The sequence below is a fragment of the Asterias amurensis genome, chromosome 6, assembly GCF_032118995.1.
Source record: "Asterias amurensis chromosome 6, ASM3211899v1".
Classification (NCBI taxonomy): Eukaryota; Metazoa; Echinodermata; class Asteroidea; order Forcipulatida; family Asteriidae; genus Asterias; species Asterias amurensis.
The window spans coordinates 983,131-1,007,698 of NC_092653.1; the positions used below are offsets into that span (position 1 = coordinate 983,131).

Genomic DNA, 24,568 nt, shown 5'->3' on the forward strand with positions numbered 1-24,568 from the left:
TGTCGCTAACCTTGGATTACAACGGTGTAAAATGACACTGTTTGATACTCTTCAGGTGCAGTTTTTGCCAAAATCCAAGAACATTTTATTACATCATCTTGCAAACATATAGTCCGTACATTTGTGTACGGATGATTTAGGTCTTTCCTGTATTTTGATGATATTTAATCAAAATGGCATTGAATTTGAGCTTTGGACTTTCACAACAAATTGTTCTATGTATTTTACACACCCGTTTGTTTTTGCTGTCCGATGCTGTCACGTTTAAATTTGGCTATAAAATAATATCAGATAAATTACTTTTTTTTACCATTTTAATGTGAGGCTAGAGACTGAATTTAATGAGGACTCCTTTTGTTGGAGTGGATTACAAAACTGAATTTGAGATTAAAGCCCCTCTTTCTAGGGATCTAAATTAATGTGGATTAAAGTGAATGATTGGTGATTAAAAGAGAATTGATTTGTTTTAATTTGAAAGCTGAAAAAGCTTGGTAATTATAAAGTTCATACCAGCGCCGATCTTCCAGACAAATAATTATGTCTGTTTGAAAAACTACAATAAAGATCAGCAATAAACCTAGTACCTCCCCCCACCCCCCCCCCCCCCCAATCACCGCTGCTTGTTTCAATTGTCAAAACTGAAATTAGCATTTATCTGAGCAGGCACAAAATCCATTACAAAACATTGACCATTTGTCAATGGTAATACAAAACTTGGCACTCAATTTTTATTTGTAAGTCACTAATGATTGTATCTGGTATTTTCTCTTACTTGATGCAGGCTGCGGAAGCCTGGAATCTGATGCTGGCCGTGGTAGAGAAACTCCGAAAGAAGATGAAACCTGATAAGAGTGCGTCGGCTGTACCTGCCTTCCAACTTCTCTTCCTTCATGTTGGCTTGCAGATGTTCAGCGAAACACAGCAAGCTGTTGAAATTCTAGATGTAAGCTTTATTGTTTACCTGTGGACTCCGTTGAGTTCTTCTTATTATTTTATAGGTTTGAGGCATTGCATGGTGAAGTATCAATGTGTATTTGGTTTGCAGTAACACCATGTCTGTATCTATTTGCTGGGTAGATTACGTTCTTTTGAAAACTTGTCTTGCTGTATATTCTACTACCGCGAAGTAGATTTTGGAATTTGGGAGACTTCTCAGTTCTGAAAAGAACTGTGCTGGTTATTTACTACTCCAATGTAGGAAATTGGCCGGGAATAGCATTTTTTTTTCTTTTCTTTTTTCTTCTTTTTTTTTTCCAGATTTTGTGTAAACCTTTCTTATATGAAATAATCTTACTTTCTAGTTTTTAATATGACACCTTTAAAATTTATGATTCGATTGATTATCTTTTATATTTATTCAGGATCTTCATGGCTGCTATGACAGAGCTCTCAACAGACGAAAATCAGCCAAGAAAATTGACACGGAAGGTATGACCAAAAAGTCCTCACAAGCAAACACCCCTCAATTGATATTTCCTGCGACTGCTTCGTGCGAAGTGAACTTGACGTCACAGCTCTGTTTCACTGTGAATGTTTTGCAGGAGTATGGCACAGCTCAACTCTCTTGCAATTTGTTCATAGTAAATTTGTGACGTCAAATTGGCTTCTTATGAAGTATTTGCAGGAAGTGAGAACCTTGCTTTGACTCTTTATAATTCACAGTACCTGGAAATTCTTTGATAACTTTTGTTGTGGTTATTTTTTATATTAGATTTATTTTGTACTGGATGAAAAAGGATTTGCACAGGTTTTATTTCCTTTACCATATGAATTTTTGAGGTTGAAAACATATTCAACTCAACTTAAATTATGAAAAACTGTTTATTGTATTACGTAAACGTTTGTTACATGGAAAGTTATGCACTTTTTTCCGCTACCATAAGCGCTGAAATTCCACATTTTGCAAGCAGAGCCCAGGCATGATATTCTTCTTAATTGAGTATGTTATACGGGGTGGGGGGGGGGGGTTGTATTCCTTGGAAAAATCCAAACACTTTTTTTTACTAAGGATCCCTGAAAAGTCTATCACATGTGGACATGTAGTTCAGCTCTTGTACCACATACAATGTTCCTACTTCTACTTTCTCCAAGGACCAAATAGTGTGCCTGGCAGAGCCATGAAGTTGGTCCAAGGTTCAGTAGACCGATCCATTACGCTCCTCCCACGACGCACGTATGAGCAAGAACACGTGAGCCTCCCAAAAGCCTTTCTGCACAACTCTGTCGCGCGCATGTTGGACTTTATTTGTCGGACCTTCGTTGCGTTGTGATCGGTCAATACGCAATGGGGCGGAGCTTAATTGTCTGAATTACATGGGGCCCAATGTTCTAACCTTGATTGCCTACTCCTTATTTGTTTCCTGTGTATAGAACCAGAGTGGGTTGAGGTCGTAACAGAAATCTTACTTAGTCTCCTCTCCAAGCCTTCTCATCTCCTACGTACAGTGGTAGATGGTGTCTTCAAGATGATCTGCCCTCAGATGACACCAGAAGCATTACAACTACTGCTGAATGTGAGTCTAAAGCTTGATTCATATCACACAGAAAGTAAAACAAGATTCTGTTCTGCAAAGAATTACTATGCACTGTTTTTCCAGATGTTTCCGCGTACTGTGGTTTGATAGATGTTATTTTTGTATCAGGTATAAAGAATATGGTTTGTTTTAACCCTTACACACCAATGTCTATCAAGCAGAGTATACTCAAATCTTTCCAGAGTTCTTTGGTTTGGACACTTGCCTGGTGCTAAGTCTTTTCAACCACTCTTTGCATTTTTAAATGTCTTATTCTCTTTTGATCATTGTTATATAAAGTGCACAATTTAAAGTGTTTCAATTATGATTCTAATTATTTTCCCCATTTCCCAAGAATTTGTGTGTTTTTTAATTCTCAAACATTGATTTTTTTCAGATTCTGGACCCAACGCAGAGTGAGGAGGATGATAACATAGAGATCACGCAGTCAGGTTAGTTTACTCTGGAGATGGTTGTTTTTAAATAGTTCATTAAAAACAGTTTCTTTCACTGCAAAGTTAAGAAATATTTACTTGGCTGACTATCTACTAGGTTGACTTGGCTCTGAAAAGAGCCGGTCCATTATTCTCAACGTATTGACTAGTGTGCTGTAGTCGTCATCAGGAATAGTTGAAATGGTTGCCGCTGTTATTTGCTCATAACATGGATCGAGTAACAGTGAAGCCCTTAACAGATTACTTTGTTGAAGTGGCTAGACGAAACAAACCATTGTGGATTAAAACTGTAGTACTTGGTTTTGGACAGCCCTTCTTTGGTCGCAAGTCAAACTCTCAAAAATGTTAAAGCCATTGGACCCTTTCGGTAAACAGTGTTGTCCAAGGCCCACACTTTGTGTACCACAACTTCTATATCAAATAACAAACCTGTGAAAATTTAGGCTCAATCGGTCATCGGAGTCGGGAGAAAACAACGGGAAAACCCACCCTTGTTTCCGCGCGTTTCGCCGTGTCATGACATTGTGTTTAAAATAAATCCGTAATTCTCGTTAACGAGAATTTATATTGTTTTGCTGTTTTCTCAAAAAGTAAAGCATTTCATGGAAAAATATTTCAAGAGAAGTCTTTCACCATTGCCTTCTGTAAACCCTGTAAGTTATTTGTAAATCTGTGAACTTTTATTTTTTTTTCTGAACCGAAAGGGTCCAATGGCTTTAACACGTTTACCAGTGCTTGCATTTCAATGACATCACGGAAGAGGTCTTCTCGTTTACTAAACTAGCTTCTTGTGTCTTGAACTTTCTTTCTTAGATGATGAAGATGAAGGAGATCTCGAGATGATTGAAGAAGAAGAGGAAGAAGATGAAGAAGATAATGATGATGAAGATGAGGATTCAGATGCTGAAGAAGAGAAAAAGAAAAGCCTTCCAAATGGCAATGGAAATCATGCAAAGGTATGCTAATAGTCCTTCAAGATGGGCTACAGAGTAAAGTTCAGTTTGTCACGCCTTCATTTTCTAATAGATAGAGTCCTCATAAAAGTAGGAAGAAATGTAGAATTTTTTAACCTCATGGTCAAATGGTATCAATGCCATATGGGGCTACACAGGAAGTTTTACTTCAGAGGGACTGCCCAATGAGGAGGGCCAAGTGTACAATAGCAATTAATTAGGGAATAGCAGTGGGAGGACCCGGTCTTCACTGTGTGGTAGAGACCGGGTTGGTGGCTGGACGCTGTTAGCAAACCAAGCCGGGTCCTCGCTCTGTTATTCCCATTAATAAATACCTTTTTAACGGAAATAAATTGCTAAAATTTTGTGACTTTTCTCTTGTCGATACTTCCAGACATGTTCAGGGGCCATATTTTAGCTTTCGATGACTCCCGTCTCTTTGATGCATTAATCACATTACTGATACTTTGAGACCATTGACTTTGTAAAAGAATGGTCCGTTAAGCGCCCTCACCGGGGTCAAAGGAGTCTGGAAATTGTCCAAGTTATTTATTAACGATAACTCACTAAATGGTTCTCTTAACAGAAGAAGACTGATGGAGACTCAGACAGTGAGAATGAAGACAGTGAAGATGATGAGGATGAAGACGATGATGAAGTGGATGATTTCTTCAGAGCTGATATTCAAGCTGCTCTCGGTGACGCTGCTGCTAATGAGGTCAGTGTCAAATAAACAACAAAGTCTGATTTGTGGTGGTAGAAATATCCAACGTTTTACCTCGAACATAGGCCCATTTCGATTGTTTCGGGGGTTTTGACAACGGTACGTACTTTGCGTCGGGGACAGAGCCTGAAGCCGAATTCAAAGCCAAAGCCGTGGTTTCGAAAAGGGCCATGGTATGATAACATAGAACTACCCTGCCGAGAGTTGTGAAATGTAATTTTGAAATTAGAATTATGAGGATAGGAACTGTCAGGTATTCTTTAGGTTGAATCTCTGCTATTGTTGATTGATTTATTAGATGGTGTGTCTGTTCAATTCACTTGCAAAAAAATACAGCAGTAGTGCTACATTCTCAATAAATTGATTCTTGAGCAGTTGCTCGTTAGTTGTCAGTGCCTTCAATCCATATATCAGGGGTGAGAAATGTTAGACCTTCATCTGAACTCAAACTTTTCAAAGTCTTTGACTTTTTAAAGTCTGCTTAGTAAAAAAAGAATGTTGTATATTTCTCCAAATTGAATAAGTCATGGTCATCGTTAGAATGTTTCCTCCTAAGATTTGGATCCCATTTTCAGACTTTTGTCAAGACAGCCACTCTAATCCCTGATATATTGCAACTGGGAATACAAAAGAGTGTGAGGTAATAAACTGATTACCTTTCAAGGTTCAGAACGAGACTTGGTGAGTAACGTTGTTTTGATGTAATACTTGACTCAGGATGACAGTGATGATGTTGCCAGTGACTTTGATGATGAAACGATGATCAAGCTGGACACTGCGCTGACCAGTCTCTTTAAAGCCAAGATGGCCGACAGAAGGAAAGGAAAGAAAGAGGCTAATACAATACTGCTTCATTTCAAACTCAGGTATGTACTCATATATATTTTTGATGTCACAATTGAAAAAAATGGTGTGTACCGATTAATGCCTCACCAAAATTTGCTTTAGGTTTAGGTCACATACAAATAACTCAATAAAGAAAACTGCACGGTCTGATGAGAGAAGGTTTGTGACATGTAGAAGGTTTTATCGAAGCAAATCAAATTTTGGAAAGATTGAGTCAAGGCTTTCTCTATCATTGAAAAAAGCCCCAATTGATTCAAGATCTCATTCCTTCTTTACTGACTATTTTTCTTTTGCTTTTTAGGGTCCTTGATTTGTTGGATATCTTCATCAAACGGCAGCAGTTGAATCCTCTCATACTGGTACGTATCAAGAAGCTCAGAATTCCAATGGAAAATCTTTTTCTTTCTACAAGAGTTGTTTGATTGGCCACACCAAGACCCTGACCAAATCTCTGTGGTATTTAAAGCCATTGCACACTTTCGGTACAGACAAAAATTAAAATTTCACAGATTTACAAATAACTTACAGGGTTTACAGAAGGTAATGGTGAAAGATTTCTCTTGAAATACTATTCCATGAAATGCTTTACTTTTTGAGAAAACATTAAAACAATATCAATTCTCGATATCAAGAATGATATATTTATTACGGATTTATTTTAAACACATGTCATGACACGGCTTACTGTGCGGAAACACGGGTGGGTTTTCCCTTTTTCCCCCGACTCCGATGACCGATTGAACCTAAATTTTCACAGTTTTGTTATTTTATATAGAAGTTGTGATACACGAAGTGTGGGCCTTGGACATTACTGTTTACGGAAAGTATCCAATGGCTTTAAGACCTGTATTTCCAATGCAAATTGTGCAAACTACGCAGCTCTGCAAGCTCTGCCTCACAGCCCTAACTTTGTGGATTGGGTGCTGTGTGGGTTTTCCCTGCAATAATTCTAACAGTTAAACGGTCTGATGAAATTTTGTGGAAATAGAGGTGGTAGTCAAAAAAATGCGCCTACATGTACTAGGTCCAAATAACTTTACTACAATGGCTTGTTTCCATCTGGCACTGCCATGGGAAAACTGGAACAATCATGTCCTTAATTAAGAGTCCTCTTTCTTATTCTGAAAACTGTTTGACGGTATGATCTTTATTTTTCATTTGACAGCTATTTTTTATGAAGGGATTTTAACCGGTTGGTAGCAACCAGTCTTTGTGTGTGATATTTTATGTCTTTCCATCGAGGAAGCTGCACAATAGTGACACTGGATTGACTATTTGGAATTCTTATCTTGATCAACGCTGTTGTCCAATACTTGTCCAATACTTGACCCAATTGATTATTTATGTCCACAGAAATTAGTGCATCCGTTGTTAGTGGTCGCTCAGGTAGCGTCAGTTCACAAAGACCAGCAAGTTCTATCTGAGAAGGCAGTTAGTATCTATCGCAACAAACTCTGCAGAGTCAAAAAGGTATGCTTGAACAAAACATCATAATGTCAACTTTACATACTAGATTGATTTTCATGTTTAAATTAAACTGACCGGGATGCTACCAAATATTTAGTGAGAATTTAAAAGGAAGATTTATTGGTTTTCCAACAATGGTTATTTATTTTCAATCTATATTTGTTGATTTTTCAATCAATATTTATTGTTTTTCAATTAGTATTTATTTATTTTCAATCAATATTAATTGATTTTGTAGTTTTAAAAATTTATTGATTCTAAATAGTTCACATGGTGTCCAATGCAGTAGTGTTGTATTTCTGTTGATATTGAAAGTGATATGTAAACCTCCTGAATTGTAACATCTCTATGATTATTGGTTGTTAAGGGGGAACCCAGACCAACAATCCACTGTTCAGGAATGTTCAGATTCATCAAATCTCACCCCTGATTTATTTATTGTATTTCATCTTTTAATCTTGTTGGTAATGAAACCATCCAAATTGAACTTAATGATGACATATTTCATTTTGTGACTCTGTTTATTTGTTCCCCTCTATATTTTTCAGTATCCACACAATATAACAGAAGAAAGAGAGTCACTGCATGAAACCATTGAGGAAATTATGCAAATTGCCAAGAAAGGTAACTCTTTCACCATTAGAAAAGTTTGTTTGTTTGTTTGATTATTTGTTTGTTTGTTGAGATGATCTTCCCATCAAGGGAGTAAGGCAAAGGCCCTAAGCAACCACAAGGGGATATAAACATCAAGCTGGCAACAGCCAATCTCTCTCATACGAACACTAGTTTGACGGCTATGATTATAAATTGCAAATCAAGAACCTTTGATTTGGTAGCGAGAAGACGATACTTATTTTAGACATTGTGAAATCAGCAGTTAGCTTGGCCGACTTGTAAATTAAAAAAACCCTGAGTTTGTTTGAATTTTGGGCAGTGCTTCTTTGTTTAAAATTCTCCCAAAAGCAATGGACTGAGATACGACCTTACAAAGAGCAAATTGTTTATTTATAAATGTGTATGGTATGACCTTTTGCAATACTGATGAGTGACCTTGTTGCACTGAAACAATGAGTACAAATACAGTCTTCTGCAGTCAATAGCCACAGCAATAGCCACTCAAATAACCTACACTTTAGAATAACTACTAAAACAAAATTTCTTTTACTTTCAGCAACATCTTTGATGACTGTTTCCCTTGCATCAGCGGGCTGCCTTTTTCTGGTAATTATTCACCAATAGTTTAAGTTGTGTAATAATTTTATAGTCATGTTTATTGGCACCTGAAGAACAAATAAATTTCAAAGTAACTTTAGATGCATGAAGGTCACATCTGGGGAGTTAGATGATTTATATCATTTCCTATTTTAGATTCGCGTGTTGAGAGGAAACGTCGAGATGGCAGACCCATCTCCAGTGAAGACAAGACATCAGAGAGCTGAAGAGAAAAGACAAAGCGTCTCAGGCAAGATTGTTGCTGCTGCTGCACCTGAGGTATTTAAATCTTCTACTCTTATATTACCTCTCCTGTCTTTGATGATTCAGAATTTATTCCTTGATCCCCTCCACTCTTCATACTTCCTACGAATGCAAAACATTCACTACGGAAACAGGGCTGTGATGTCAAGTTCACTTCACACGATTGAAATTTCATTTTTGAGATGGTCATTCTTATATGTTAAAGCATGTATCTATTTGGGGGCTTTTCATAATGTGAAAGATCTGAAAATTTGTATTTTTGTTGTTGTCTTCATAGTCGAATATGTTGGATATTGAGAGGATAGGCAAACTCTACTCCAGTGCATTGGAAGACTTCATGACTCACAGGTGAGTTACATATTTCTCTCTCAGTCTTAAGAAATCATTCTTTTCTGTATAATTATTGTTGTAAGCCAAGCACCTAGGCTCACATCTGGCTAATTTGAGTAAACCAGAGTTGAATTACTGGTTCTCGCTCAAGTACTTTTTTATCATGTACTAGTACTGGTCCCTTTTTTCACAAGAGGCTGAGATTAGTCTTGAGTTAACCTGAAATTTTGCACTCGTACTGACTGCTCATCTGCTTTTTTCATGTACTAGTAATCATACTTTTACTCCCCCAAGTGCTAAGATCGGTCTTAAGTTGATAAAACTGTAACAGTATCACTGTTATAGGGTGAAAATATGTGTCAAACTTCATAAAGTGTCTCGCTGAAGTACTGAAGAATTGGTGGTTATGGAGGACATTTTCTCATCATGGCGTGGGACTCAAGTTGCCCTGTTCCATGAGTAGGTATTGGGTCTGACGTAGGTGAGCTACAACAATGACTCCAAAGCTACTTGAACGCACTGAGGTCAGACGTGGGTCAAACAATTTTGGTTGGCATAGTTGTATCTAGCCTACCACCTCTATGCCACACTTTATTAAAAGATTTAGGTACTTTTTTAAACACAAAACACAATGTCCACCAATTTATATTAAACTTACAGCGTTTGAAGATAATGATAGTAGAAAGATTACTTAAAATATTACTACCTGAGGTGCTGCAGTTGAGAAATGAGTATAACAATGTCACGAAAATATGTTTTACATGCTAGAATAATTTTTGTCTTTAGAGACAAAAGTTATATATTCTACGGGAAGCTTTCTACCATCATTATCTTCAAACTATGTGAGTTTGATGTAAATCTGTGGACATTGTGTTTTCAACCCTTTGAATGAAAATTACTTCTGCATCCAATAAAATAATATTCTCAATTGAATCCTTTTCTTCATCAGGGGAACATGTCTTCATCCTCTTCTCTTTTCTGAGCTGATAGAGAGGTTTCCAGTAAGTAGAAAACAGCCTCTCAGGGTTTGCCATTAACATTATCAATAACTAGCCTACTAGACTTGTTGATCTCTTCTCTTTGGATGACTCAACAGTTCAAACAATTTTATCATATGATTTTGGGTTTAACAAAGAACAATTCTTTACGAGGAATAAAACCTCCTAAGTAACGCATTTATATTAATGTAAATGGTTCTTTAGACTGATAAACACATTCAAACAGCTAATTTGTAACTTTCTGACCATTGCATTTTTTCATGTTTGGCAAAAAAAAACAGAATCTTGCATGGTACTTCGCTGAGGACCTTGTTAAGTATATGACTACCGGTTGCCAGCTTTACAGAAAGGTGAGTTAAATATCATACTCTATTACATGAGTTTGTTGTCTTCCATTTTAGATGCTGAAGTCATTTTAAAGATATATTAAAAACTTTCTTTTCATTCCACAAACTCTATCCTCACATCTACCCATTTATTCCTGGATGATGAGAATTAAAGATGGTTAAGTGTCTTGCTCTAAAGACACTGGACGCTATTGGCAATTGTCAAAGACCAGCCTTTTCACTTGGTGTATCTCAGCATATGCATTAAATTACAAACCTGTGAAAATTTGAGCTCAATTGGTCGTCGAAGTTGCAAGATAATAAAGAAAGAAAAATACACCCTTGTCAAACGAGTTGTGTGGTTTCAAATGCTTGATTTCGAGACCTCAAATTTTAATTCTGAGGTCTCGAAATCAAATTCATGGAAAATTACTTCTTTCTCGAAAACTACGTCACTTCAGAGGGAGCTGTTTCTCACAATGTTTTATACCATCAACCTCTCTTCATTACTTGTTACCAAGTAAGGTTTTATACCAATAGTGTACACTGCCTTTAGGACAAATGTTTCATGTCTGGGATTGGAACCCAAACTCCAATGACTTTGCCTCCAATGAGTCAAACGCACTAGACTGCTCAGCCACAACACACCATAAAATATCATGAGATTATTATGTTCAATGGGGGAAGATAACATACATAATATTTCCTTTTTGTTTCAGACTCAAGCCTGTCGGTTACTAGCTGTACTCATGTCAAGCAGACCTGTACAAGTAAGTTATCAGCTAGGCGTGTCATTTCTCAGCAGTTTTCCTGATTCAGGATTTTCTTCAAATCTCCTTGAGCCTTTCAAATTTTCATTAAGGAAGAAGTAAAGCAGTCACCAAATGGAGAAAGAAGTAGTCCCAGTGTGTCGGAGAAAGAAGTAGTCCCAGTGTGTCGGAGAAAGTAGTAGTCCCAGTGTGTGTCCGAATATCTAGTTTTGTATTTCTAAAGATGTGGAGTCTGTAAACCTTATTTCATTGTAACATCTGAAAGGTGCTGGGTCTAGAATACAGAGCCGCAAGCAATTTTCACATCCATCCAATCTCATTGTATTCTTTGATGATGCACTTACATCAATTAATATCTGTGTCCTAAAAGTAATACTAGTTTATTATGTTCTTTGATAACATTGTTTATCCTTTCCATCAATAGAGTGAAACACCGCATTGGTCGAGAACCAGCAAGAAACTCACAGAGGAAACTCTACAGGTAGATCTTATTTTCCTTTCTTTCTCTTGTAATAATTGCTGAATCAATGCAAAAGCGTCATGTCACAGGTTAGTAAAACGATTGTATCTCGCACAAAAGTGCTCCGGGCAAGAATGTCATATCTCGTCATGTTATCCAGGCTATTAAAGACGAGATGCTACATATTTAGACAATTTTAAACTCTTGTGTAATGTAAGTGCTATTTTTGCACTGACCCGACAAAACATACATCAGAAAGTTGGCATAGATGTTAATTATATAACAATAAGAATTACTGTTGTTAATAGTTTGTAATCCATTGTTTAGGGGATCTTTTAAAACGTGTTAAAATTTGGTTTCAATCTTTATTTGTGTACAATTTATTTGTAATTGTTATTTTATTTATTATTTTTTCGTGGTTGGGTGGAATGTAAAATGATTTTTTTTTTTCAAAGGACAGCATACCTTAAAGATGATTGATAATTTCACATCATTATGTCTTAATTATGTTTTTATCAATTGAGTTATTTGTTTGGGACCTAATTCAGATATCTTTTTATTAATCTCTTGTAGTTGTTACAGAGTGCACTGGTAGATGAGGGTCAAGTCATCAAACCAAAGTTTCTTCTTCAGATCTTTATTCTTCAGAGAGAGTACGCCATGGCATGTCACTCAATTGATAAGGTACGCAAACCACTAGGTGGATCATGGAGCTCAGAGAACTTACAACAAAACTACTTCAATGAGTTTTCAAGTCAGGCTTTATTCTTTAAATTCCTTGTGTCTAATTTTAGCATTTTGACCGACTTTAATTAGTTTGGATTGTAAGGGGTTATGTGAACCACCAACATGACCCATTTTTAGCCCAGGGCCCAATTTGAAAGAGCTGCTTAAGCATAACAAATTCTTTAAAATTGTCTACTAAGCAGAAATAAACAGGACACCAGTCATTAAGGCCAAATAGTCAGAGACTGTCATTTCAATTATGATTTGGGTTGAAAAAAGGAAAATAGGGAGACCGCCAACATCGTGACAAAGTGCTCAGTTGGTAGAGCCAACACCTTAATTTGGAGATCATGTGTTCAACTCCCGTTCTTTTCATTTTTTTCTTTGTTTAACCCAAAGTCATTAAACAAAAATTTACCTAGTCAGTTTCCCTTGAGGTTTATTGTTTGATATTTTAAATTCGATCAAGCCTGTTAAATGTTAGAAACTGATTGTAACACTTTACTATTGACGGAGTACAGTTACCAGACTTCTCTAAGATGACTTCGGTACTTGAGGAATTGCAGAAGAAGGTTGAAGTGAGTCGATCAGGGGAGCTTACCTCGACAGTCAGAAGTGTCCTTAAATCCTTTGCTAACAGGTAAGCATGGCCTAGGGTGGTGTATTAGGCATTATATTTATATCATTAGTTAACTATTAAATGTTAAGATGGTTTCACTTAGTTACCTGTTCATGTTTGTTGTGTTGTCATTTAGCCTTTGAGAAAGACTCTGCTAGGGTCGAAACGTCAGGCCATTAACTATTTTTTGCACTTATACTCTCGGTCCATTTGGTTGGTAAGTTGTTTGCAGCAGCTAATTCTATTTTCTCATGTTTCTTTAAAAACACGTTCAGCTTTCAAAAACAAAATCTCTTTCTAGATATATTTTCAAAGGATATCATTTAAAGTTCACGTTATAACTTTGAAAGCCATGATCTTGGTTTAGCACCAAAGTACACTCTGGAGCGTATAACCATGAAATCATTCTCTCAAAAAACTTACCGTCTCAGTAGTTCGCAAGACCAAACATTCTTGTCTTACCCATAAAGGAAATCAAGGGCTACCCTAGGTGATTGGGCATTTGTGTATGCTGCTCCAAAACTATGGTACAATCTCCCTCCTTGTATGAGCCAGTCTTCTTCACTATATGTGTTTAAATCCAAGTTAAATACCCATTTATGTTTTTTGCTCAGTAGAGTGTATTCATATAGGTATTGCACAATACAGATGTCTGTTATTACTATTACTATTGTTATTCATCACTTTCTCAAGTACTTATCCATTTTATCTCTCCTTGCAGACCCACTGATGCTAAAGTTACAGGCAAGAAACACAAAAGGAAAAGCAAGAGGAACAAACAGAGCAAGCGAGCAAAATCCATTCACAACTAGAAGAATCTAATACTTTAATTAATCAAAAAATCCTATATTTGTCAATTTAGGACCCATACCCCTTAGTGGTTACAAGAAGTCAACAATGGAACAAACTAGGTGAGGTTTACGGTAGCACCATGTGTAAATCTCTTTTGATTTGTCTTGTTTCTGAAAAGATAATAAGGAGTTGTTAACCACCGGTTCTTTTTAGAACCAACACTTATCATAAGAGATGTACATAAAGTGCTACTGCAAACCCTACCTGATTAAGTCCGCGTTATAGTCGGTCACGCGATGGTCGAGCGATCATAAAAAGACACGGTTTTTAGGCCTCAGTCTTAGGATTGCGCGCAAGGTTTCCATTGCGCGACCATTGCGCGACCGACTATAAACCGGCCTTTATACACCCACTATGCACAGGTTTAAAGCTATTCTGCATCTTTGGGAAACATAGGTCAGTGCTGCTAAGATGGCTGCCATGCTGTAGTTTCCATGTAATTATGCCAGGTTTTATGTGTACAGGGGTCGATTTCACAAAGAGTTAGGACTAGTCCTAACCTAGGAGATTTACAAATTGCATGGATAGTCCTAAGTTAGGACGAGTAACTAGTCCTAAATCGAGATAACACTAGTCCTAACTCTTTGTGAAATCCACCCCTGCATTGTTTCACAATCAGTGCACCTGTTACTGGTGTTGCTTGGACTCGGGTATTTCACCCAGAATAATTTTTGCTGGGGTTACTACAGGGATTGGTTTTCAGTCCCTACCTGGCTGCTGCAATTCCCTTGAATAATTCTTTGGGGGGTTTTCCTGCCCACATCTTAAAAGGAAACTTCCTTGTCTTCTCTCCATTGGGTTCTTTGTATAGTGATCAAGTTTGCTTTTCTGAGAGTCCTACTAGGCCTCACAACCAGATTAAATTAAATGAAAATGAACCATTTTCTTCTATTGGATTGGGTCAGTATCGGGTTCAATAAATACAGCCTTTAATCCACAGCAAAAATGACGGGAAGTTTGTGCATCAGACCATTTGGACATTTTACGTATACCTTGCCCGATATGTGGCAGAGGGCAGAATATTTTAAGCATTGCATCCACAGTGAATGGACGTGAGTTTTTTTGGACATGGGGTCGATTTCACAAAGCACTTAGATTCATCTTAAGATGAGTTGTCAGTAATCACCATTGTGACATCACACTTTACTTTGAATTCAAGATTGATTTGAAGTTAAAATCAATCTTAGCTCTTTGTAAAATTGGCAAAGGGTGTCTACCACTCCCCCCCCCCAAAAAAAAAGGAAAAATAAATAAATACTTTAACACAATCTTCTCTTTTTGTTCCGAAGTACCCTCTAACAAATTCCTGAGATTCCCAGAACACATTGAAGACACAATTGGGGGGGGGGGGTATACCAGGCCACATATTCAGCATCAAATAGTTTTACATCACCTGTGATTTTAAAAAGGAATAAAACCCAAAACTGTTTGATTGTTTTCATTTTAATTTTTAATAAATCTATATTTTACTTTTTATTGTGTTTTAACATAATCAATCAGGCAGACTAGAAAATAAACATTTGTATATCGTTTATTTTTATGTTTGTATGAAACTTAAATTTCCATGTTTTGGGGCTGTAGTTTCTAAGAAGCCACTGGGGATAATCCTGGTTTGATATTTAAATTCATGCAAATCCAGGTTGTACAATTCTCAACAATTTAATGCTTTCTGCACATTTTATGCAATCAAGTTATATGCTTTTTGATGGTGGCATTTACTTGAAGACATGAATTCGTAAACTTGTTTTTGGAATTTATTTCCACTTGGTCACTGTATGGTTTGAACTGTTCTACGTTTTAGCTTCTTCTGACTGACATACTTTGACCTTTAGGACCATTTTCGTACCATGTAATATTATCATTTTCACCCATTAATATTTCCATGAATGCTGCTATCATGTTTGGACTGTGAAAACATTTCTCATGTTAAGATTTTGACAGCCATGTAATATAATCAATAAATTGCACACAATGTTGTAAAAATTAATCATGAATGATTAAAATCAAGACAAGTAAGAATCTTTGTGTATTTATTTCATTTGTTTAATTCCAATTCTGTTACAAAAGAAAGACAAAGAGACGGTTTGAAAAAAATGTATTGTAATACAATATCGTGAATTTAATTGTTTTTTGTATAAGCAAAATAGGTGTGTGGGGGAGGCATTTTATTGCTTGAATAGTTACAAAACGAAGTAGAGTAGACACAGTCACGTGGGGATACCACAAACCAAGTTTACATTAAAATACAGGATGACAAGTGACGCCAGTTCCACCATTTCACTGGCAAGGATCGCTTGGGGTATACAAAGTACCATTGTTAGACCAACACATAGGGAAGCACTGTCTTTTTTTCTTCTCTTTTTAATAGCTTCCTCTATCTCTAGTACAAAGGCATTTGCCCACAGTCTCCTCAGATGTTGTAACCCTCTGGCATTGCTCCCAATACAGCCTGTTTTTCCAGCGCTGCTGCTTTGTATTCGTTGATATCACACTCATTATTGGATGTTGTCTACCCAGCGCATCATTAGTCGGCCCCAAATGAGCTGGATAATGTTTTTAAAGACAGGTCGTTTATCCGAATTGGCGGCTACAGCTAGCTATGGCTACTGCTCGATTTCTGTGACATCATGTGTTGAAGTGTATGACGTCCTAAGCAACAGTCGTAGCTCGTAGCCAAAGCCGTCAGTTTGGATACCGCCATCGATCATCTCAGATACTCAAAAGTGACGACACTCCGAAAAAAAGAAAAATCACCGATCGTCCATTCAGCGGAAACCAGTGAATTTAACTGAAATCTAAACCGTCGCGAAAATCAATCCAAAAATTGTGTAAAACCACCTTGCAGCTCTTATTGCTGATTCTAAAATGTGGTTTGGTTTCAGAGCTATAGAGTTGGAGGAACAAAAAGGCACCTAATGCCAAAGACTAGTATTCTCAATTAGCTTGGTGTATCCCAGTATAATACGTAATTATAACAAATCTGTGAACATTTGGGCTCAATTGATCATTGAATTTGCAAGAGAATAAAACACCCTTGTTGCTTTACTTTGTATGTTTTTAGGTGCATAATATTAATAAAGGGCTTCAGCTCAAGTCTTTTATTTTTTGAGTGAGAAATTACCTCTTTCTCAAAAACTATGTTACTTCAGAGGGAGTCGTTTCACACAATGTTTATGCTTTATCAACAGTTCCCACCAAGTAAGTTTTACAACTACTTCTTAGTAATTAACAATAGTGTCCAGTGCCTTTAAGAAATGGAAAGAACCATAACAAATACAATAGGCTATCTCGTTATGCATTAATCTAATTACTATGGCCTAACTTATGCCACTATATAATGACCTTGTTATTATTCAAATCATATTCATGAGATAATCTTTAAGCTCATTACAAAAACGATTATGTCAACAAGTTAACTCATTCAAAACCAATTTATATCTCTTCAATCATTTACCGATTTCATCTCCAGTATCCTTTGTGGGTTACAACTTGATACTGAAAATTTTATATCATCTTCCGATTGCAAGCCTGTGATCATAAAAATGGCTTTAAACCTTTATAAATACGCGCTAATTAACGCCATCCGCTCTGAGATGCCCGATGAGTTCCACTGACGAAAACGCCCACTTTAACCATTATACATCTATGCTTCAACAGTCTTCCCATAGAGTATGGTTATCACAGCCACTCCACTGATGCGTGTGTGGCTGTGGCGGTTGCCTCGCCTATTCAGTGAAATGGCAGGCACGATGTACTTTTGGTAATTACTCCATAAATTAATTAGGTTTGCGGGTAAATTATAATAATCGAATTACCTCCAAAACTTATTTGGTAAGGAGATAGAGCAAGGAACAGTGTCCCTGGCTCTATGGTAAGGAGCACAGGTGAGGGTAGAAAACATTGTGAGAAAGGGGTAATTTTTTCACCCAAACACTGAGAAACGGGCTTCAGGCATGAAACACCTGAAAGCACATACTTTTATGCAAATGTGTTTTCCCCATTATTTTCTTGCAACTTTGATGAACAATCGAACTAAAATTCACAAAAAGTGTACTCTCTAAGAAGTAGGCATTGGAAGTGTTCTTAACCCTTTGCAATGCCCCCTAGCGGAGACATTCGGCCAGGTATTGACTTACTCAACGCATTGCCTGTAAAAACATTCATTTGCTTTGGCACATTTTATATCTATCCATAGGGATGATATGTCTGATTCGGGACCTAGATAGCCCACAAATTCAGATTTAATTTTTAAAAAGCTACTTTTTAATGCTTGAGAAAGTTAGGCCCTGATAAGCTTTTATTAAGGGTATTGCACGAAAGCATCCGTCATGATAAGTGATATGTTATTTGAAAGCTAAAAATGAATTATTGTCGGGATCCATCCAAGTGCAAACATTAATATATGTTTTTCATTTTGAAACACTATAATCTATGGAAAGTATTAATGAACAAACAAAATGTTTTTTAGTGAAAGATGGGCTATAATGAGTAAATGTTGAAAAATTTACAGTAATTTGTTGCCCTGTAGGCCTACTATTTTTCTAAGGTGCACTTTTCTCTGGCCAAGTTTCCGTTTGCCTTTTACAATTTCAGCGCCCTTTTTATGCGATTGTACAGTAAAAACAAGAGGCCTACATTTTTTGCGAGTAATTGAATGTTTTAATAACATTGAAATTATTACATTAAAACTGTGAATAATTTCCAATCATACACTTCCAGATTTTAAGGGGGGGGGGGTGTATTTGAGGGGCACATAGTTACGCTACTGTCTCTAAATATTCTTCTACAATGCAACTCCATTTGGGGCTCTCTACCCGAAGACGTATATCAAGCAAGATAAGCACGTCATCATCGAGTCTAAGTGTTTCACAATTCCACGAAGATGGCACTTTCGCTTCTCGAAATCAGAATCGAGAGTTATCTAACTAGGTCAGAATGTTTCTAAGAAATTAGAATATAGAGGGGAAAATAAGGAAAAGTAAATTCAGTGCACTGAATATCGAATTGGAAGAAGAAAATTAATATATAAAATAATTGTTGTATTATTACCGATGAGTCAAATAAATCAACAAATTAATCAGTCATAAATAGATTGTAAAAGTAAATAATTCATAAATACGTACACCCCCCCCCCCAAAAAAAGGTACTTTTTTTGTGTCTCAGTTAAACAAAACAAAGTTAAATTGAGCGTGATTTTATGAATATGCCGATACTAACTGAGCTATCTATAGCTCTATGTTGGCGGTCTATTTTGTCGACATCTTTGTTTGGGTGCCAGGCAGAAGCCATACAACCGTTACACGCTGTGGTGTGAAAAGGGATTGCACCCAAGTTTGCAAAACAACATGGGTTCCAAGTACGGATTATTCTTCTGTATGAACATAACCGCTCCAGTCAGCAATGTCTCAAAACGCTCCCACCTATGCTGACAAAAATGTCCACATGTTCGGTTTATTATAATGTCTACAGTCGTTTATGTAGGATTAATACAATTGAACCTATCCAAAAATCGGTGTAATAGGCCAGGCCTATGCATTTCGCTAGCACTAATGTATGCCTACACACATCCCTATTGGTTCGCAGTATGTATACTACCCATGGCTGCAAACTCATCCATGGAATTGTTCCGTTTAAATAACAAAATTACAAAAATATGAAAATGTCAACAAATCAATTTGTAAAATTTTCAAAAATTCTACCTAAACCTCCAATTATTTGACGGAATCGTTTTTCTCAAACGTTGCAGAATTTCAAGCAGTAATAATTTTCGAAATTTGTCTAGATGTATTTTTCATACAAAATCTTACTTTAGCAATAATTCAATTTAATTTTAATAACTTAAACTAGCTATAATGTATTTTGTACTTGTAATATTGAATTCCTAAAAATTAGTTGTAAAAATGAACTGGAGTAGGGCAGACACACATTATTACAGTTTATAAAAGTGAAATTTCAGATCAAAGGATTGTCTCACCTTTGAACCATACACTCGCTCAGTGAAACATTACACTGCCAGGGATTTTACGGCGCTGAAATGCACTAATACCGAAATATTATGAAAGACTGTTCACAAAATATTATAAGAGTGGTAATCATACCACGACGCCTTAGGCAATTGGTTAAAGGAACACGTTGCCTTGTATCGGACGAGTTGGTCAAAACAAAAGCGTTTGTAACCGTTTTTTATAAAATGCATATGGTTGGAAAGATGTTTTAAAAGTAGAATACAATGATCCACACAAGTTTGCCTTGAAATTGCGTGGTTTTCCTGTTACTGTGCGAACTAACATGGTCGGCCATTTATGGGAGTCAAAATTTTGACCCCCATAAATGGCCGACGTGTTAGTCGACGAGGTAAAAAGGAAAACCACGCAATTTCGAGGCATGTTTGTGGATCATTGTATTCTACTTTTACAACAACTTTCTAACCATATGCATTTTATAAAAAACGGTTACAAACGCTTTTCAAAGACCAACTCGACCGATCCAAGGCAACGTGTTCCTTTAAGCGCATTACTTACTGTTTGCCTTGGTTCGAATCCCAACTTGATCAGTGGTTCCTTTTCCCCTAGACACCTGTCTGGCATTGTTAATTGATTGATCTTTTTCTCATCAATATTGGTTGATGTCTCCGAAGTTACACACCCAAGATAACTATTAAATACCGCATAAGTAACAATGACTGTACAGTAAATAGATTAAATAGTATATTAATTAACATTATTATTATGAACTATTTTTCTGGCGGACGTACATGATGTCTATTTTTTACTTTGCTGATCAAAATCAATCATGCAATAGCGCCCTCACGCAAGTTTTGTGTTCATCCGCTAAAAAAAGGGACATAGCTGGTACTCGGCGGTTTCATGGATGTTTCAACGTAAAAATGGATATCAGTGAATGTGAAAGGAAGAGGAGTGTTTTCCTATTGGAAACCTAGATTCAAGTTTCTACTAAATTTACCACCAAATCTGGCCGATTTTAAGCCGTTTAGGGGCTCTGAACTCCCGGAATTGCCCCACCGAAGACGTGGGTGATTCTCTGGGCGTCTGTAGAGCCATTGTGAACCGGACATGGACAACGATAAGAAGAAATGTTCGCAGCGAACTCGCCGCCGTGAACGTGCACAGGAGATGAAGCAGAGACAAATGCAAATGCTTCAAAACGGTGAGCATAAATCACAGGATAATGGAGGTAGTGGGGATGATGATGATGACGGCCCCCCACCCCCAAGGGGTGCTAGGGAAAGAACGAGACACCGGCTCAAGAGACGAAAAAACTCCCGTTCTAGCTCCAATGATGAGGATATAATTGACGGTTTTGCCATCTCAAGCTACACAACACTGGATGCTTTGGAGGTAAGTTTACCATTCAATGATTTTTCAGACTTCATTTTGCCCCTTTTGTGTATTGAAAAATTTAATGAAGTACTAACTTAACTGGTCGGTCTTACTCCGAATTGAAAGCCAATTGAACTGGAACATCCACTTTCAAGTGTTGGGCTTTCCATAGGTTAGATCATTTGACTGTTCAGTAACACTACAGACCAAACACTAACAGTGCGCAGTCAACAAAATAAGGTACGGAGCCCGGAGTGGTTGAAATTATTTTACACCAAGCCAAGGGGTAGGCTTATGATCAAGTTAATGTTCCTTTAGGATAACTTTCCGTATGGCGCCACCACCTTTTCACTCATTTTCACAAAAAGGGATATCTCATTGAGGTAAATGAAATACTATATTATTTCATATCGAATGAAAAAGTGGTGGCACCATACGAAAACTTTTCCTTCCTTTAACCTGTGTCAAATTTTAAGTAAACAATGACTGCAGTCCTAAAATGGCCAAATAGTTTTACGTCTCAAAAGAAAGATCAAGACGGACAACTGACCCAAGGAAATGACTATAAAAAAAAAGTGAACAGATCAAACATCTGACCGGCTCATTATTGTGACTGGCCCAGTGTTTTGACCAACTATTAACCTTTTTTCATTTCAAGTTGTAGAAAAGTTTGAATGCCTGTATTCCCTTTAAAAAGGTCATCACAGTAATTGTTATCAACAGTCAGACGTAGGCCTATGTTTATATGTACCGTTCATCTTCGATAGACCATTGTGCCGTAACGTTTATAAAGTGTGTAAACTTAAGTCTAATTTTTATGGTCATGAATCACATCCTATTCCTAAATGACATTTAATTATAAAATAAGCTGTCGCAGGAACATTCGTAAGAATTTTTTTAATGAATCATGTTCTAAGTGATGGATCACAACGTATGTTAAGATAAATTGGACCAAAAACATGATGGGATTGTTCCAGTCTGATGATTTTATACCAATTGGGAGTAACTTAGGCGGGCACAGACGAAGGTATTAACAAGAATGTTCCAGGTGCTTAGCTTTGTAAGGTGGAGGAAGATTTGTGACTAGAAACCTAGAACCACCACAATGGAACTAAGAATCCTATAGAATCTTGAAGGAATAACTAGAAATTTTGAAGGGCACAGAAATGACTAAGGAACCAAGACCTGCGTAGAAATGACTAGAAACCTAGAACTACAAAAGATTGACTAGAAATGTAGAACCATAAAGAATTACCAAAAACCTAGAACCACAATGGAATAACTAGAAACTTAGAACTATAAAAGATTGACTAGAAATGTAGAACCATAAGGAATTACCAAAAAACTAGAACCACAACGGAATGACTAGAAACCTAGAACCATAAGGAATTATCAAAAACCTAGAACCGTGAAGGAATGACTAGAAACCTGGAACTACAAAAGATTGACTAGAAATGTAGAACCATAAGGAATTACCAAAAACCTAGAACCACAACGGAATAACTAGAAACCTAGAACTATAAAAGATTGAATAGAAACCTAGAATCGTCAGGAATTACCAAAAACCTATAACCGTGAAGGAATTACTAGAAAACTATGACAAAACCAAGCACCAATGAGGAAATGAGTACAAATCTGTAGAGCCATTCAAGAACGACGTGAAACCTTACACAACCAGTACGAGCCAGGAAAAGCATTGAGGCCATGGTTTGTTGCCCTCAAAAGTTTCCAATAGACTTTAAGATTTTCCAATGGAAGTGCCCTTTGGGAAATGAAAATGGCCATTCCCTCTCAAAGATGAAATTCAAGGCCTAGACTTTAAAGGAACACGTTGCCCTGGATCGGACGAGTTGGTCAAAACAAAAGCGTTTGTAACCGTTTTTTATATAATGCATATGGTTGGAAAGATGTTTTAAAAGTAGAATACAATGATCCACACAAGTTTGCTTCGAAATTGCGTGGTTTTCCTTCTACTGTGCGAACTAACATGGTCGGCCATTTATGGGAGTCAAAATTTTGACCCCCATAAATGGCCGACGTGCTAGTCGACGAGGTAAATGGAAAACCACGCAATTTCGAGTCATGTTTGTGTGGATCTTTGTATTCTACTTTTACAACATCTTTCTACCCATATGCATTTTATAAAAAACGGTTACAAACGCTTTTCAAAGACCAACTCGACCGATCCAAGGCAACGTGTTCCTTTAAGATTTTCCAGTAGAAATGCTTTATCTCAGGCTCTTTATGGAACCCAAACAAACAACAAACAACAAACCGGGTCCGATAACTACAAATCAATTAGAATACTAAGATTGAGAGAGATATTTGAAAATCAGTTTGACTAGCTCTCCACTGAACTTCAAACCTTGGCGGATGCTTATATCACTAAAAAAAATCAAAATCATAATTAAATTGATTCCAAACTACATGTTTTCACATGTGAAACTGCATTGTTTGAAAAGTGCATTGACTTCTGCTCTTATTATAGTGTTTAAATCAGACCAAATATTCTTTACCAAAAAAGAAAGGGAACACAGAATGAGTCACAGGTAAGAACAAGACGTGGTCACCAAGATTCCCCCTTGTCTTGGCTTTGGAGGCCATGCTCTAGAACAAAATTCTTTAAATGTGCTGCTAGCCCAAACAGATTAGGTTTGGATGTAGAGTGGGGGGGGGGGGGGGGGGTTATGGTCACGGTTTTCATCAAAGTGTTATTTCTGAATAGCCGTAATATAACTACATTTAGCTTGGCTGAAAGTCCCTGTGGGTACGTTCAATATGGATGCTGGTCTTTGCTTTCAGCTTTCAATACCGTGGTGATCAGTAAGTTAATTACACTGAATTAATGTTATAGAATTGATTCACAATTAGTGATGTTGATCCATTTAAAAAAAACACACGTCTGATTTCATTAACATTAACTGTCATCAAAATGGTTGGTGCTAAAGTTTGAGAAATTCTAACTTGGTTGTTGTTTTGATTTTTAGGACTATACGTATTGCTGATACAAAAAATATAATGAAATGAACTCTCAAAAGTATGACATTTAGAAGTGTAGAGTAAAAGTGACTGTCACTGTCAGTCAATATTTGTTGTCCTTAAATAAAGGTGTATGTATCCTTTTTGCCATTTAGTGGAAATTCTGATTAAAAAGTCTTTGGAAACATTTTGTAAGGGCACACTGCCAAGACTAGGGCACTAAAAGCTGGCCTTTATGTGACTCCAGGTACTTTGTGTTTAACCCTGAAACAATTTATACAAACTAAATAAATATATTTTGCTTTAAGAAGAAGAAAAAAATAATTAGTGATGTTCAAGTCAATTTAAAAATGCCTTACCCTTTTGTTGTTCTTGAATGATGATTTCAATGTGTTGCTGAGCAATAGGCCTATTTTGAAATTTTGAAACGTGGAACATGATACATTCTGACATTCAGAATTGAACAACATAATGGCCTTGACATTATGCAGCGGTGTATAACTTGCCTTGCATCATTGCCTGGGTAACTTAACGTCTTAGTTTTCATATACTATAGCATTAGTTAACCATACCAAATAAAAGACAACACCCAAATCCCCCCAAAATAATAAAACACAGTGGAGTATTTAAAAACTAACCCTTCAAAGTCCAATTAGTATTGTTTGATTCTGTTGGGACTCTCGGAGTACTTGTGCATTAACTGCTTTACATTGGACCAGACATACCACCTCAAT

General features: G+C 36.8%; 2 protein-coding genes across 8 annotated transcripts in view; both read left to right on the forward strand.

Moving 5' to 3' along the window:
• LOC139938651 (myb-binding protein 1A-like protein) overlaps positions 1 to 15,519 on the forward strand; it is a 28,859-nt gene extending 13,340 nt beyond the window's left edge. Inside the window, exons 16-35 of the mRNA XM_071934257.1 lie at positions 782 to 943; positions 1,362 to 1,428; positions 2,371 to 2,513; positions 2,911 to 2,965; positions 3,782 to 3,924; positions 4,508 to 4,639; positions 5,363 to 5,511; positions 5,793 to 5,850; positions 6,845 to 6,961; positions 7,507 to 7,582; positions 8,130 to 8,179; positions 8,327 to 8,449; positions 8,712 to 8,782; positions 9,714 to 9,765; positions 10,044 to 10,112; positions 10,808 to 10,858; positions 11,283 to 11,339; positions 11,892 to 12,002; positions 12,566 to 12,684; positions 13,385 to 15,519. Of these exons, the coding sequence (XP_071790358.1) occupies positions 782 to 943; positions 1,362 to 1,428; positions 2,371 to 2,513; positions 2,911 to 2,965; positions 3,782 to 3,924; positions 4,508 to 4,639; positions 5,363 to 5,511; positions 5,793 to 5,850; positions 6,845 to 6,961; positions 7,507 to 7,582; positions 8,130 to 8,179; positions 8,327 to 8,449; positions 8,712 to 8,782; positions 9,714 to 9,765; positions 10,044 to 10,112; positions 10,808 to 10,858; positions 11,283 to 11,339; positions 11,892 to 12,002; positions 12,566 to 12,684; positions 13,385 to 13,475 (1,896 nt within the window). The 3' untranslated portion in view covers positions 13,476 to 15,519. The remainder of the gene's footprint in view (positions 1 to 781; positions 944 to 1,361; positions 1,429 to 2,370; positions 2,514 to 2,910; positions 2,966 to 3,781; positions 3,925 to 4,507; positions 4,640 to 5,362; positions 5,512 to 5,792; positions 5,851 to 6,844; positions 6,962 to 7,506; positions 7,583 to 8,129; positions 8,180 to 8,326; positions 8,450 to 8,711; positions 8,783 to 9,713; positions 9,766 to 10,043; positions 10,113 to 10,807; positions 10,859 to 11,282; positions 11,340 to 11,891; positions 12,003 to 12,565; positions 12,685 to 13,384) is intronic.
• A 4,919-nt stretch (positions 15,520 to 20,438) lies between these two features.
• The window catches only part of LOC139938067 (autism susceptibility gene 2 protein homolog), a 225,433-nt gene continuing 221,303 nt past the window's right edge, over positions 20,439 to 24,568 (forward strand). For all 7 annotated transcript variants that reach the window (XM_071933437.1, XM_071933438.1, XM_071933440.1 and 4 more), the window contains exon 1: positions 20,439 to 20,873. In XM_071933437.1, the coding sequence (XP_071789538.1) occupies positions 20,589 to 20,873 (285 nt within the window). In that variant the 5' untranslated portion in view covers positions 20,439 to 20,588. The remainder of the gene's footprint in view (positions 20,874 to 24,568) is intronic.